We start from the raw sequence: 14812 nt of genomic DNA on the forward strand, positions 1-14812 counted from the left end.
GCCATTTTCTCTATGTAGTGTCATGCCTCTGTGAAAACGGAGAGTTTCCAGCTCCTAATTGCTGCTGGTTCATTTGGCCCCACGCCCCAGGGTGTCCCAGGACCCCCGTGCTGAACGTACCCGGACTTTGCCGATCTCATTCTTGTGGATGGAAATGTTGGTGTTGAGGACACTCACAGTGACCAGTCTCACGTAGGACACAGAGGGGTTACCCCGGATCTCATTCTTGGTTGTGACAGTGAAGGGAGTCAGGCCCTCGGCGTTGACCCCAGGGCAGAGTGTCCCTGCCAGCAGGTAGTTGCAGGTGCCTTGGAAGTCAAAGCTCCAGCCGTCGAAGGAGTTGTAGTGAGGGTCGCCCCACAGCCAGCATGTGGAATCGTAGTTGGGCACACACACGGCCTGGCCATCTTGGACTTTGCAGGTCTCCTGTGGCCGGCAGGTGATACCATGGCATGGGTCTGTGAGGAGAGGAGAGAGCACGATGAGAGGCTGCCCACCACAGCATGTCTGCTCCTGGCATCGGCCTATCTGTGTAAAGGATGCCATCCCTGATGGCTGCTGCAGGCGTGACCAGACCTCAGTGTCCTGACACCTAAACCCTCATCCCTGAAGTTGCTGTGTGTTGGATCTGAGAACCCAGCACTAAGGGTCTAGAAATTTCCTATCTCATGTCCAGGGTCTCCATGTCTAAGTCTCTTGGCTAATTGTGGATAGCCTACAACACAAAATTCCGTTCCTCAGTCCAGCCTCAGGAGTCTTTGAAGACTGGTCCTCAGGGGCTTTTGTGTTTAAGACCCCTCTAGTGTCACACTCTCTGTGGCTCCAGCTTTTGTTGTTGTTATTGTTGTTTGTTTTTTGTATTTGGTTTTTTCGAGACAGGGTTTCTCTGTGTAGCCCTGGCTGTCCTGGAACTCACTCTGTAGACCAGGCTGGCCTCGAACACAGAAATCTGCCTGCCTCTGCCTCCCAAGTGCTGGGATTACAGGCGTGCGCCACCACCGCCCGGCTCAGCCAATGCTCTTAACCACTGAGCATCTCTCCAGCCCAAACCCTTCATTTTTAATGCCTTCTTTCCTTCCCCGTACTTTTTGTTTTATTCTCTGTCTGATCAAATCAGCTTTCTCTCATCTTCCCCCTTATAGAAGACAGAAACCTGCTCTCTCTCTCTCTCTCTCTCTCTCTCTCTCTCTCTCTCTTCTCTCTCTCTCTCTGACACACACACACACACCCCACCTTGTATAAAAATCAACTTAAAATGGATGACAGACCTTAAGGCCAGTCCCTAGATTTTAAAACTGGAGGAAACAGTGAAAACAAACCAGAAACAGTCGCCACCAGCTCAGTGAGCTCCCTAAGAGATAGCGGCAGGAACTGGTAAATAAACCGTCACTAAATCAGAAAGCTTCTGTATGGGCAAGGGAGCGGCTCACAGAGTGAAGAGACAGGCCACAGGATGGGAGAGAATCGTTGTCAGCCATTAATCTGACAGGAGACTGACATCCAGACTACATAAGGAACTCAAAACAAAAATTAAACACAAGACAGCAAGCAATTTAGCAAGTAAATGGGCAGAAAGCGAACTTTTCAGAGGAAGGACACAATCACTGACCAAGTGGCCAAAATCCTTGATTTAACTTAGAATGAGAGTTCACGTCAGCCCAGCCAGAAAGACCATTATCACAGAAACGAGAACCGCTGGTGAGGGCTCTGGGTAAGGAAAGCCACGGCTGGGAGGAACATTAACTGGTGCACTCACTGGAAATCAGTAACTGGGAGCACTCCACGAGCCGGCTCCACCCCTGGGTATGTACCCAAAGGTGTCGTCTAAGCAACCACGCAACAGCGGTTCCTGCACATCCATGTTCACTGTGCACTGTTCGCAGTGGCCAAGTGATGGGACCAGCCGAGGTGCCCATCACCGGAAAGGGTGAGAAATGTGACACACGCGCACAGAGGAGCCTTACTTAATCATAAAGAATGTGATCACGTCACTTGCGGAAAATGACTATAACTGGAGATGATGACATCATTGTAAGATTTTCTCTCACAGGTGGAAATTAGGGAAGGAAAATGATGTGAAACTTGAAATTCAGGGCGGGGTCAGATAGAGACATGGAAGAGGGAGGGCGAGAGGACATGGCGAGGCGGAGTAACACAGAGTACTGAAAGGAGGCTTGGAGTCACGTCACAAATGCTCTTCTTTCCTATTAATGTTAATAAAGCATAGTTCTTAAGAAAGGCAGTGTTGCTGGACAGTGGTGGCACATGACTTTGGTCCCAGCACTTGGGAGGTAGAGGTAGGCAGATCTCTGTGAGTTCAAGGCCAGTCTGATCTACAGATTGGGTTCTAGGACAGCCGGGGCTACACAGAAAAAAAAAAAAAAAAGGAAAAACAAACAAACAAGAAATAAGAAAGGAAAGTAGTTTCTTTGCTGGGAGGGGACCTAGAGCTTTGTGAGTGGAAGGCAGATATTCTACCACTGGACTGGACCACACCCAAACACAGAACATTCACTGCATAGACTAAGCTTCCCGTTCAGGTGATGTTGTGGCATCTCTCCGCTGATAGGACCCCTGCCATTGTATTTATCACCTCTGGGAATCTCCGCCCAGCCTCCAGACCCCAGTTCTGACTTTTTTCCTCTTCTGGGATTCTCTGGCCCCCACCTTAGGAAATCAATTCAAGGGAGACCCTATGTCACAGCTTTAAACTAGGACTCCTTTAAACAGAACCCTTGGAAATTCTAACCCTCAATTTGAAAGGCTCTGCCTTGGCCCGGTCCTCCTGTGCTCCAGAGCCTTACACCCTGCCTTCCCAGGAAACACACAACAAAGTTCAGTGTCCTTAGTCATGAGGGACATTAAAACAAAATTTCCCTTTGATGACAAACCGCCCTTTAATGCTGGTGTCCACAGGTCCAGCATAATCCAGTGAGCCAGTGGGCAAGAAGCCACGGGAACTGCTGCTGCTTGTCGCAGATAAAGCAGTCTTGCTGCTCTGCCCCTTCGGACACGCAGTCTCTGTCTGTTTTACTTCATAAGGGTTGAGAAGTTACACTTAAAGCTCCTTGATCTGAAAGCAGAAGCTTCTACCACAGGGCCCTTGAGAGAAAAGCTCATTCCCAAGGGCCTTTGATCTCCACCATCAAAATCCTGCCCCAGGGTTCCCACAGCCTGGCATTCCTTAAAGCCCCGTGACACCCAGACGGCATGACCTCCACCGTTGGCTCCTGGAATCCCAGCCTAAGCTCTGGCATCTCAACCCACAGCCCGCTGAGCCTCTCACCAGGAAGCATGCCACCCTCAGCTCCCCCTGTGTCCTGTGTCCCCCCACACTGGCCCAGCCACACTGCCCAGCACCTTTGGTGACGCAGGTCAGGACGCCTCCTGAGGGCTCGCACACCTGCCCTGGCTTGCAGCTGTGATCCTGGCACACCATGCCTTTGCCTGGTTGGCACACACAGTGCTGCTGGCAGTTTTCAATGAGAACAGACTCCTCCGGCTGTGGGGACAGAGAGTATGCCATCAGGAACCAGAGGCGGGTGCCAGTCCCCAGCGTTACAGGCACAGAGCTCAGTGTGGTCTGTTACCTGAGGCAGGGCATGGCTTTGAGGCTCAACTCATTCATCCATTCATCCATTCATCCATTCATTCATTCACCCATTGATTCCGGAATATGTGGGGGAACTGCTGTTGCTTTGGAGGAGCAGAGCTAAGTAGTCTTTGAGAGTGAAAGTCGGGGAACACATTGCCCGGCTGAGCCTGGCTCCACTCTTTGCAAACTTTAAGACTGGACATCATTGCTTAATCTCTTTATGCCTCAGCCTCCCCATCTGTAAATGACAGCTCGTAACAGGGGCAATCTGAGAAGGAAGGATGGAGTTTACAACATGCATGATGTGACTTCTGCAGTAATGCACACTGGGTTGCAAAGGTGGGTGGAGCTGGAGCTGGGCTGGGGGAGCGATGAACAGGAGTGCAGTGGTTCACTGCAGTACTCTCAGTGTGTGTGTGTGTGTGTGTGTGTGCAATGTATGTAATAATAAGAGTGGTTCGCGGTAAGCAGCGTGCACCCATGTTCAAGAGGCTGAATGGGGGGAAAGCTAGAGTGCGGATGAGCAGTAGAGGGGGCGGACCAGGACGAGGCCCTGGGTTCTGTACAGATGGCGGGGTTCTTACCTCATAGTAGACCCCATTATGGTAGCAGCCACATTCCTGGATGGGCACGCAGGCTTTGCCATTGTACAGGAAGCCAGCGTCACATTCACAGCCCTCAGCACACCCTTCCGGACACTGCTGGGGCGCACTGAGAGCCCAGCAGCCCAGGGAGCAAGTGTCTGCACAGACCTCGTAGTGGCTGTGAGGGGGGCACTCCATCGCTGTGAGGAGAGAATGCCCATCAGGGAGCAGGGTGGGGGTGGGCGTCCTGCCCCTTCTCTAACCCAACCTTCCCCACCCCTCCCCCTTGTCCTGTAACTCACGGCAGAAAGTTTCGGTCCTCCATGGCTCCACTTGTCCCCCGGCCGCCTGGCAGGCGCTCACGTAGGCATGGATGTTGTTGCAGAGAATGCTCAGGTTCCCGCCACCCAGGCAGAGATCGAAGACACAGTCTTGCAAGGGACCCTGCGGGTCTACCAGTTTGTGGCAGGCAGCCAGCGGCCCTGTGGGGCTGGTGAGCAGCCCGCAGAACTGCTCCCCATGATATTTGTCCTCCAGCTCAGGGCTGCACTCGGTGTCGCAGTCGTCCCCTGTGCAGGGAGGCACTGGTGCGCAGGGTGAGTCAGGTACAGCTTCCTCCCAAGAGTTACCAAAGTCGCTGGGGTCTGTTGTCTGTGAGCCATCGGGCTTCTGGAAGTCGTCCTTGGGGTCCCCGTTGTAATCTCCGCACAGACCACACATCTGCTGGTAGTAGTTGCCTGGGATGGTGACCCGCACGTAGTATACAAGGTCATAGGCCACACGCAGGCCAAAGTCGGTGTCAATGACGACGTCAGAGCCGTGTTGGGAGACCCGGATCTTGCCTCCATCCAGCACCACGGGCAGCTTCATGTCCACGCCGTTTACCTGGGAGTCAGAATGCCAAGCTTCAGAGGCATGCTTAGAGTCAGCTTGTCCCTAACTGTCCCTACCTGACACTGAAAGCCCGTGCGACCTCATTTCTGTAGGCCTTAGCTCCATAGTTGTGAAATATGTAGAGTAGCAGTGTCTTAAAGTGGGTTTAATGGTGGTTTCCAAAAGGTAAATCTCGCTCCGAAGCTGGAGAGAGGGGTCAGCAGTTAAGAATATTTACTGCTGTATCAGAGGACCAGAGTTCAAAGCCCAGCACCCACACCCAGCTGCTCACAAACTCCTGTAACTCCAGCTGCAAGGGACCTGATGCTCCTTTCTGTGTCCTCTGTGGTTACCCGCGTGTACATATGCATACACACAGAGACATGCATAAATGAAATAAAATAATAATAAAAAGATATGTCTATCTGGAACCTCAGAAAGTAGTTTTGAAGAAAGGTCATAGCAGGTGTAAAGAAAATTGTTATCTTCAAGTGAGATAACCCTGTATCAGACTGGACTCCAAAGCCAATAGCAAGAGAAGACAGGAGAGGGAGAGGAGAAGAGAGGAGAGGAGAAGAGAGGAGAGGAGAGGAGAGGAGAGGAGAGGAGAGGAGAGGAGAGGAGAGGAGAGGAGAGGAGAGGGGAGGGGAGGGGAGGGGAGGGGAGGAGAGGGTTGGGGAGGGGAGGGGAGGGGAGGAGAGGAGAGGAGAGAAAGCAGAGGAGAGGAGAGGGGAGGGGAGGGAAGAGAGAGAAGGGGAGGGGAGGAGAGAGAGAGAGGGAGAGGGGGGGAGAGGGGAGGGGGAGAGGGTGAATGGTGAACGAGAAGAGGAGAGGTCAAGGCAGGGCCCTGAATCCAAGGAACGGTTGGAGACACCAAAGGCTGGAAGGGCAAGAAGACTTCTCCCCTTCTGTTTTTGGATGGGGCATGGCCTTGCTGAGTCCTTGATTTTGGACTTCTGGCAGTCAGCTGTGAGGATTCTAAGTGTGTTGTTTTAGGGCAGTAAGCTTGTGGCACCACAGCCACCAGGAAACTCTCACATGTCTCAGCTGGGTCATCACCTCAGCGGCCTGAATGAGGAGACCCTTTAGTGCCGTTTGACGTGGTGACTGGGACTGAGCTTGGCGCACGAGACTGGGCTGGAGCACAGCCCTCCGTGGAGCCCTCTGTGCCCTTGGGCAGGAGACTCACCTGGCTTTCTGCTTCCTGTCTATCTGGGGGATCAGGTGCCTTGTCTCCAGAGTGTCATCTAGGGAAGCTGACACATGGCCCTGCAAAGGCTCGGGGTGTAGACACACCGGGTGGCTGGGGTGGGACAGTCAGGGGCACTCGGGGTGGCTGCTGTAGGTGTGGCTGGATGCTCTATGCCTCATCCAGGTCACCCTAGAGCTCTGCCTGGTGCACCCATGATGTCACCACATCTGCGCCCTTCCTCATCACACATCCCTGCCCAACGGCTTTTCATAGGTGTGAGAGACTGGGAGGAGGCAGGGGAAAGGCACACTCTAGGCATGTCTAGAGTGTCCAAAAGACTTCAGTAGCTATTCCCCACCCCCACCCCCAGGCTGGGAGTGAATAAGGCCAGTCACGTGACCCCCTGGGCTCAGTTTCTGCCTCTCAGTGAGGGACAGCCCCAGGGAGCTGGGGTTTGGTGACAGGAACAAGGACTGTCCCCACTGTCTGGAGCTGCTCCTTTGTCAGCTGCTAACCAGAGCTTGGGGATTGTTGGGGAAGACGCTGCACCTACAGCCCTCGTCCAGCCCGTGTGACAGCTCTTGTTCCTCCTGCTCCCAGGACAATGGCTGTGGGCTGCAGGTGTTCCCAGGGTGTTCAAAGCCAGTCTCCCTCCCGTGAGACTCCATCTTCCTGCCCAGAAAAGCATGTTCTGTGTAGAGTCTGGGCTTAAATCCTGCTGCTGTATGAATGATCGCCCAAAGGGTTATATATTCACTGCTCAGTTCCCAGCTAGCAGCACTATTTCAGAAGGTTCTGGAAATTCTAGGAGGTGGGACCAAGCTGGAGGATGCAGGCCACTGGAGGTGGGGCCATGGGAATCTTGTATCTGGACCTTTCATTTCTCCCTTCTCTGTAACAAGCAGCTCCCCTTCACGTGTCTCCACAGCCACTGTGTTTGTCCCAAATACACAGGGACAGACAACCATGGACCTTCTCTAAGACCCTCAACAAAATTATTTTCTCCCCAAAGCAGTTCTCCTGTGTCACTGCAACAACAACAGCAACAACAACAACAAAACACTGAATTTCTTAGGGATCTCAGGACAGTGATGGGAACTCGTCCTCTAAATACGAAAGCGAGCTTCCACTCCACAAGACTGAAAGGACTGTGTCTGTGCCAGCAGCCTGGGTGCAGCGTTTCAACCCTGTAGCTGCTTTGTCGGTGCTATAGTTAAGGGGATAACGGGGTCACAAATCGTCCCCCCTCTTTGAACCTTTCCCATCTCTGAGCTTTCCTCTGCGTGATCACACCACATCCTGTCTATGGTGAGACCAGGGCAGACCCTTTGTGGGACAAAGGGAGATGGAGTACAAGAAGAGAGGAAGACAGAGATTTTCAGTGGGGACAGTCAGCAGTGTAGGACAGAGGAGTCAGAGTCACACTGGGAAATTCCTGGACTCCTCGCTCCGCGCTTCTCCCAATATGTCCTCTAGTTGGCCCCGTTGCCCACGTTCCCCAGGGGCTCTGCATGCCCTCTGTGCATCGTACTGTGGCCCTCCCCGTGGGGAGCCTCTGCTCTCACCGTGACCTTCCACTGATTCTGCTCCAGTCGCAGGGTGTAGTTGGCCACCAGGACCGTGATCGCCTTGGTCACGCTGACTTTCCCATTTCCCCAGGCCTCGTTCTCCTGCAGGACAGTGAACTGGTGTAGGCCAGGCCGGGTTCCACAGGTCTGCGCTAGCACGTACACACAGGTGCCCATGAAGTCAAAGCGGCGGCCGTCAAAGGTGATGTAATGAGGATCTCCTGATGCCTGGCAGGTGGTAGTGCCCACAGCCACACACCCCAGGACTCCGTTGGATGGTTGGCAGGCCTCATGTGGGCCGCAGGATGAGGGCTCGCAGGAAACCAGGCCGCCTTCCTCACAGTGGCAAAGAGAATCGCATTCAGGTCCAGGATAGAAGGTTTCTCCTGGTGCGTGGTAGGTGCCCTGGTATACGCAGCCGCAGGAGGCCAGAGGCACACAAGAGTCCCCACTGAGGGCAAAGCCCTCATCACAAACACAGCTCTCTCGGCATTCCGAGCCACAGCCTCCAGGCACTGGCAGGTCTCCACAGGACAGCGGGCATCCGTAGGAACACAGTTCATAGTGGCTGTGAGGTGGGCAGGTCAGTGCTGCAGAGAGAGGGGTGGCCAAGATCATTAGGTCTTTCAAAGGGTCACAGTGGGTCCCCTACGCTTCATCCACACACACACTGGGTCAGAGGCAAGAGGTCTGTGTACTCAGTGGCACAGGAGGACATCTCCCCTCTCGTTTAATTGGATCCGTCAATTAACCTTTGATTCTAACAACACCCAAACTGTGATTATCTCTGTGTATTCAAGTTGGGCATAAACTGCATGCAATGCATGTTTTAAACATGCACACGCACATGTACATGTGAGTAATCTATGCAGTGTGTCAGCAGATGTTGTCTTCCTCTATACCCTCTGCCCTCCTGCACGCCCTTCTGCTTCTGAATTTTCTTTTTACTCAGAACCTCTGATATTCAAGAAAAGCATTCTACCACTCCCCAACATAGCTTTCATACACACAGACACACACACACACACACACACAGACACACACACACACAGACACACACACAGACACACACAGACATACACACACACACAGACACACACACACACAGACACACACACACACACACACACACACTGTAATAGCAGTTGTAAATAATACCATGTTAAATTTTGTGGAAACTGGATGAGGGACATAAAAGGTCCCCTGTCCCGTGCTTTTCCCACAAACAAAGATTCTTAAAAGTCCAAGATTGCCACTTGCTGGGAGACTCGGTGTTTGCAATTATGTCTACTTGAGCTGGAGCAGCAAGAGGTGGAGCGCATTCCACACACAGAGTTCAAACCCTCAAGAGCGAAATGGCAGCTCACCCCAGGCAGGGAGCCTACCACTAGTTTTACATCTGTCCTCATGCTGAAAAAACTAGTGAGATCGTTTGTTCCAAGACGCAGTTAAAGTATGCACCACAGGACACTCTAGGGTGATGTTTACAACTCAGGAGCTGGGCACGTGGCATTCCAAATCTATGCAGAAGGCAAGCAAAACTTCTTGCCAGCCCTTCCTGCATCCACATCTGCAGCAAAGAGATGTGCGTGGGTAAAGTGTCCAGATGGGACCAAGGGCATCTGCAGAGGGGCCCGAGCTCCCTGTGGATGCAGCACCTCTACGTATGTCTCTGTCAACAGTGTCACTATACACGGCTGCCTCTGACTTCCTGGCTGTCACGAGAGCAGGCACGTAACTGCAAGTTGGTACCTCTGGTCTCCTCAGCTCTTCCATGGCATAAGCACGGGCCATTTCACTGGGCATCATGAGGATTAAAGGCTGTTACTTGTATGCTAATGAGCAAACGTCAGACCCAACCCCAGGGAAGCCATTCTTGGTACTCACGGCAAAGTTCCTCGCTCCTCCAGGGATGCACAGTGCCCCCAGCAGCCTGGCACGCAGTGGCGTAGGTTTCCAGTGCATCGCACAGTGTTCCAGACTGGCCGGGCAGCAGGCAGAGGTCATAGACACAGTCCCGGATGGCATCCTGGGGGTTCAGCAACTTGTGACAGTCGCGGAACGGACCCTCGGGATTGGCAAGGATCCCACATTCCTTTTTGCTTTGAGTTTGCTCAGTCACAAGGGAGTCCAGCTGGGGACAGTCGCCGGGTTCGGTGGCTCCACACCCAGGTATTATCTCTTCTTGCCAGCTGTTCCCAAATTCCAACGCACTGGTAGCTTGACCTCCACCCTTCAGAGCCAGGTCATCAGCTGCGTTCCCGTTGAAGTTTCCACAGAGCCCACACACGGCTTTAGCATAGCTGCTGGGCACCTTGGCGGTCACGTGAGCATCCCAGTTGTAGCTGACAGTCAAGCCAAAGACTGTGCTTATGATGGCATTATTGCCCTGGCGGTACAGCTGAATCTTGCCCCCTGCAGCCTGGAAGGGCAGGTACTGAAGGATGCCATCCACCTGGGGAAGAGATGTGGGAGGAAGGAGGTCGACCTTTCATCTTTTCAATCAGTCGGCTCCACCCCACCCCCTCTTTGGCTCCACCTCAGGACTTCATAACGGCTGTTCCCTCTGCCTACCACATCACCTCTCACCCCTTACTCTCACACCCAAACCTCTGACTGCTGCTTCTCAAAGCCTACCTCACCTGTCTCCCTGGAACCTATTTGAGTGTGTTGCCTCCGGTGTGTTTTGATCATCAACCACTGCACTGCGTTAGGAGGGCTTTGGAGCCTTGGAGGTGTGGGACAAGCGTGGAGAAGTGCGAATCCTGGAGTTAGGTTTAACCTGGCTCTACTTCCCTCTGTCCTCTCTGCTTTCTGCTCCACTCAGATGTGAGCAAACCTCTCCTACGGTCCTGCAAGTCCGCGTTTCTATGGCAAGTTTGAGCCGGCCTCAGACGACCCCGATGACCGGTATTCCATCTCCCAGCCCAGCCCCACCCACCCTTTCATCTCAGCCATGCGTGTGCCCGGAACCAGAGCTCCTGTCCTTGCCATACCCCTGCTTACAACAGTTCACTCCCACGCCCCAGTTCCGCACCCACAGCTGCCAATGCCTCCCCCACACCCCGTGTAAAAGCAAGCATCTCCACCCACTCGGCCCTACTCATGCCCAGCTTTCTGACCCACAGGTCCACCTGCTTCTGCACGCCACCTCCCGGTGACCTGGGTACTGTTGTATCTTCTTCAGGATTTCCCAGCCTCAGGCCTCACGTTTTCTGCTCCCTCTGCCCAGAAGAGGTCATCGTTTACCCGGGGGCCTCTCCCTTGCTCTCCAGGCCTCATCTGAATCCACAGGCTTGATTATAGTTAGCCCCTGCCTCCGCTCCTCTGTCTCTGGTCCCTTCACTCACGCTCCACCAGCGTCCTTGCCGAGTCTCAGCCCCTCACGCTTATTCTTTACACATACTGTCCTTTCTGTCTGTTCCGGTTCTGAGTTCGAGACAGGTGACAGAATATAAAAAACCCTGCAGGCTGGAGCCGTAGCTCGGTAGTTAGCAGCATGAACTGCTTTTGCAGAGGACTCGGGGGACTGAGTTAGATTCTCAGGATCCACGGTAGGTAGCACATTGTCCAGACCAGAGGGGTCCCATACTTCTGGGTCCCTCTGGGACTTATGTTTGCAGCCTATGCCCTCCATTAAAATAATAATAAAATATTATTTATTCATTTATTCTTTTGTTTTTTTGAGATAGGGTTTCTCTTGGTAGCCTTGGCTATTCTGGAACACACTTTTTAGACCAGGTTGGCCTCAAACTCACAAAGATCTGCCTTCTAAGTGCTGGGATTAAAGGCAAGTGCCACCATCATCTGTTGTTAAAAAGAATTTTTTTTAAAAGTGTAAACTCCTAAGCAAAACATATGGGTTCCAAATCCTAGCTCCTGAGCGTCTCAGACTCACCAAGGTCCTCTCAGTAGCTCATAACTGAGCCTCAGTAGCTGGCTCAACCTCTCTACTTCAGTTTTTTCAGCCAAAGGAACAAACTGCTTTCCTTGCTTGCTGTGGAGAGGAGGTAATAAAAGCACACAGCCCACGGAAGTGAGTAGTAACAATGTACCGAGCTGTGAGTGCTCAAGCCTCGGGCAAGCGTCTTTTCAGATAGGCGAGGAAACAAATACCTGTAATTAATAACTATTCCCTCTCCTTATCTGGAGGCCCCATACCAAACTCTTGCTTATAAGCAACATTTTCTTCACTTTGGGGGTCTGCGTGTGAGAGGTGCACAGGACCGGAAGCCCAGAAAATTCGCTTGCTCTCCCAATTCCAATGTTTCCAATCCGCTCCCTAGGGGATCGGCCAACCTCCACCTATTACCCAAACTTCTTTGTTACAAGAATGAAAAGCTGTGTGAATATCCATTTGCCCGCTTTTCCAGTTGTGCCTCTGGTGCCTACAGAGACATGGATTCTCTCTACTCTCAGTGGGGGCTGGGCCCTTCTGAAGACCACCCCCCGGGGGGGGCACTTAAGCCTTGCTCCATCGTGCTGGGGGGGGGGGGAGGATCGGTGTTCTCCTCAACACGCACGCCCAGCTTGATACTGACATTTCATGTCACGTTGCTCTATGAACCATCACTTTCCAGAAAATGCACAGGCCCACAACCCGGAAGCTTCAGATGAAAGGCAGCAACCACCAAGATCTACTGTGCGCTCCGTGGGCACCGCGGCATTCTTTAAAGACCAGGCAGGCGTGAGTCCATCCAAGTTCCACAGCTAGCCCAGCTGTGAGCCGCTGCCGCTGCTGCTCTAGTATGAAACATCTTACTCTGTCCTTCCTCCCTCAGAAGGAAATGCAAAGGCTAGGTTTTTTTTAAAGACCATTCCATTCCAACTATAGCTGCTAATCTTTCTGGGGACTCACAGCCTCCCCCAGTCCGCTGCCTGGTGGAACTCACCAGCACTCTTCCAGGATTCTCCCTTCGCACAGCCACTTCTACCCCGTAGGCCTGCACGCGCACGGCTCTTGTGTAGCTTACAGTCTGGCTGCCTCGGTGTTCGTTTTCCACCAGCACCTTAAAGTCCGGCAGTGCGGCGTTCTGGCCGCACGAGCCCACCAGCAGGTAGGCGCAGGTCCCCATGAAGTCGAAGCGCTTTCCGTCGAAGGTCACGTAGTGCGGGTCTCCAGATGCCTGGCAGCTGGCGAAGTTGTCTGGGTAGCAACCCAGGAGGCCATTCTGCACAGTACAGCGCTCGCCACTAGGGCATCCTGAAGTGTCCCTGCAGGTCACCTTCTGAGTGGCTCCGTCACAGGTGCAGCGGCGGCGGCACTGGTTGTCGTCAAACACTTCCTGACCCGGGGCCAGCAGGCGGCCCTGGTAGATGCACCCACAGGACGAGACAGGCACACATTCACCACCACTGGCCACGAAGCCTGGGGCGCACACGCAGCCCTCCACGCATGGGCGGGAAGAGCAGTTGGTCGGCACGGCTTCTGAGTTGCAGGAGGGCGGGCAGGCAGGGCTGCAAGGATCATAGCAGCTGTTGGCGGGACAGGACATGGCTGAGGAAGGACAGAAGGTATGTCAGGTCAGGGTGGGAGGTCCACACCCCTCAGCTAATGGCGCTCCTACCTTCTTGATGTTCAGGCCCCGACGCCCCCCTCCACCCTGGGCAACCAACCAGTCAGTGGGCAAATCCTGAGACTTTCACCTTCCAAGCCCATGCATGCAGAATCTGTCTCCACAGCCCAGGAACCATAGCAGCCTCCTGACTGGTCCCGCTGTACTGAATGTGCTCTCCATAGTACCCCACGGACCACAAATGCAGGCTCAGACCAGGACCTCACCCCCAACCTCCTGTGGCTCCGTCTCACCCAGGGGAAAGCAGAGTCCTCCCAAGGCCCAGGGGTTCCCCTCCTCATCTCCCCATCTCTCTCACGCCCCTACCATTCGTCTGTGCCTTCTCTATCTTAACCTCCAGTCACTGCAAACTCCTCTTTCCAGGGCTATATGTCTGCCGCTAGCTTTATCAGAGTCTTGGCTGACCTGTGTCTCTGTCATCGCCCGGCATCAGGCTGAATCACAATCATGATTCAGATATTGGGCAAACGCCCCTCAGCATGGGCTCCTGTCCTAGGTGCTACTTACGACAGTCGGCTGGTGATCTCCAGTTCTCAAGAGTGGCACCCAGTTCCACACAGGCCTGGGCATAGGCGCTAAGGACGCGGCACAGGCTGAGCCGCTGCCCTCCAGTTACACACAGGTCAAACACACAATCTTCTAGGAAAGGCTGGGGGTCCAGGAATTCATGGCAGGCAGAGAAGGGGCCTGTGGACAGAGTTAGCATGCCACAGAGACGGTCTCCCTTGTAGTGCTGGGTCTGGCCTGGGGTGCAGGAGGGGCAAGAGGTGTGGCAGCCATCGTCACACAGGTAGTCCCCATCATCCAGCTTCCAGCTATTTGCAAATTCCAGGGCATCAGGAGCCTGGTCCAAATCCGGCGTGAGGAAGTCGTCGGCAGGGTCTCCATTATAGTTGCCGCACAGCCCGCACACCTGGTCTTGGAAGCGCTTGGGCAGGCTCAGGGTCAGCTGGCCATCCCAGTCATAGGCGACCACCAGCCCAAAGTCCAGCTCGATCACACCCCGTGTCCCACTCTGGTGCACACGCAGGCGACCCTCACTCAGAGAGGCAGGGAGGCGGGAGCGCTGATTGTCGATCTGCAGAGAGGCGGCAGTGGTCAGACTCCTGTGTGATCTCTCCTTCAGCCCTCATCTCCTCCACCCAAGTCCCCAGCTCTAGCCCCACAGGACGCCTTCCTTCCTTCCGGCCTGGCCTTCGTCGCTAGCTGAGCCTAGGGGTGCTTGCTCTTGCACTGCCAGTGGTCTGATGTGTTCTTCACCAAGATATGCATTAAGACCTCCCCCAGCAATGTCTGCTGAGGTGTCACTGGCTCAGTGAGGCTGTCCCTGGTCACCCTTTCAGTAGCCCCTTCCTGTTGCCCCTCCCCTCTGCTTCCCACTTCCCACAGCTATCTAGCCTTCCCCCACAGTGTGCAAGTTTCCT

General features: G+C 53.8%; 1 protein-coding gene across 3 annotated transcripts in view; it reads right to left on the bottom strand.

Moving 5' to 3' along the window:
• Fcgbp (Fc gamma binding protein) overlaps positions 1–14812 on the bottom strand; it is an 84851-nt gene that overhangs the window by 62991 nt on the left and 7048 nt on the right. For all 3 annotated transcript variants that reach the window (XM_052167805.1, XM_052167822.1, XM_052167814.1), the window contains exons 4-11: positions 13896–14466; positions 12705–13309; positions 9700–10267; positions 7810–8402; positions 4482–5064; positions 4180–4379; positions 3361–3502; positions 121–458 (exon numbers count right to left, since the gene is read on the bottom strand). In XM_052167805.1, coding sequence (XP_052023765.1) covers positions 121–458; positions 3361–3502; positions 4180–4379; positions 4482–5064; positions 7810–8402; positions 9700–10267; positions 12705–13309; positions 13896–14466 — 3600 coding nt within the window. The remainder of the gene's footprint in view (positions 1–120; positions 459–3360; positions 3503–4179; positions 4380–4481; positions 5065–7809; positions 8403–9699; positions 10268–12704; positions 13310–13895; positions 14467–14812) is intronic.

The sequence above is a fragment of the Apodemus sylvaticus genome, chromosome 1, assembly GCF_947179515.1.
Source record: "Apodemus sylvaticus chromosome 1, mApoSyl1.1, whole genome shotgun sequence".
In the NCBI taxonomy this organism is placed as follows: Eukaryota; Metazoa; Chordata; class Mammalia; order Rodentia; family Muridae; genus Apodemus; species Apodemus sylvaticus.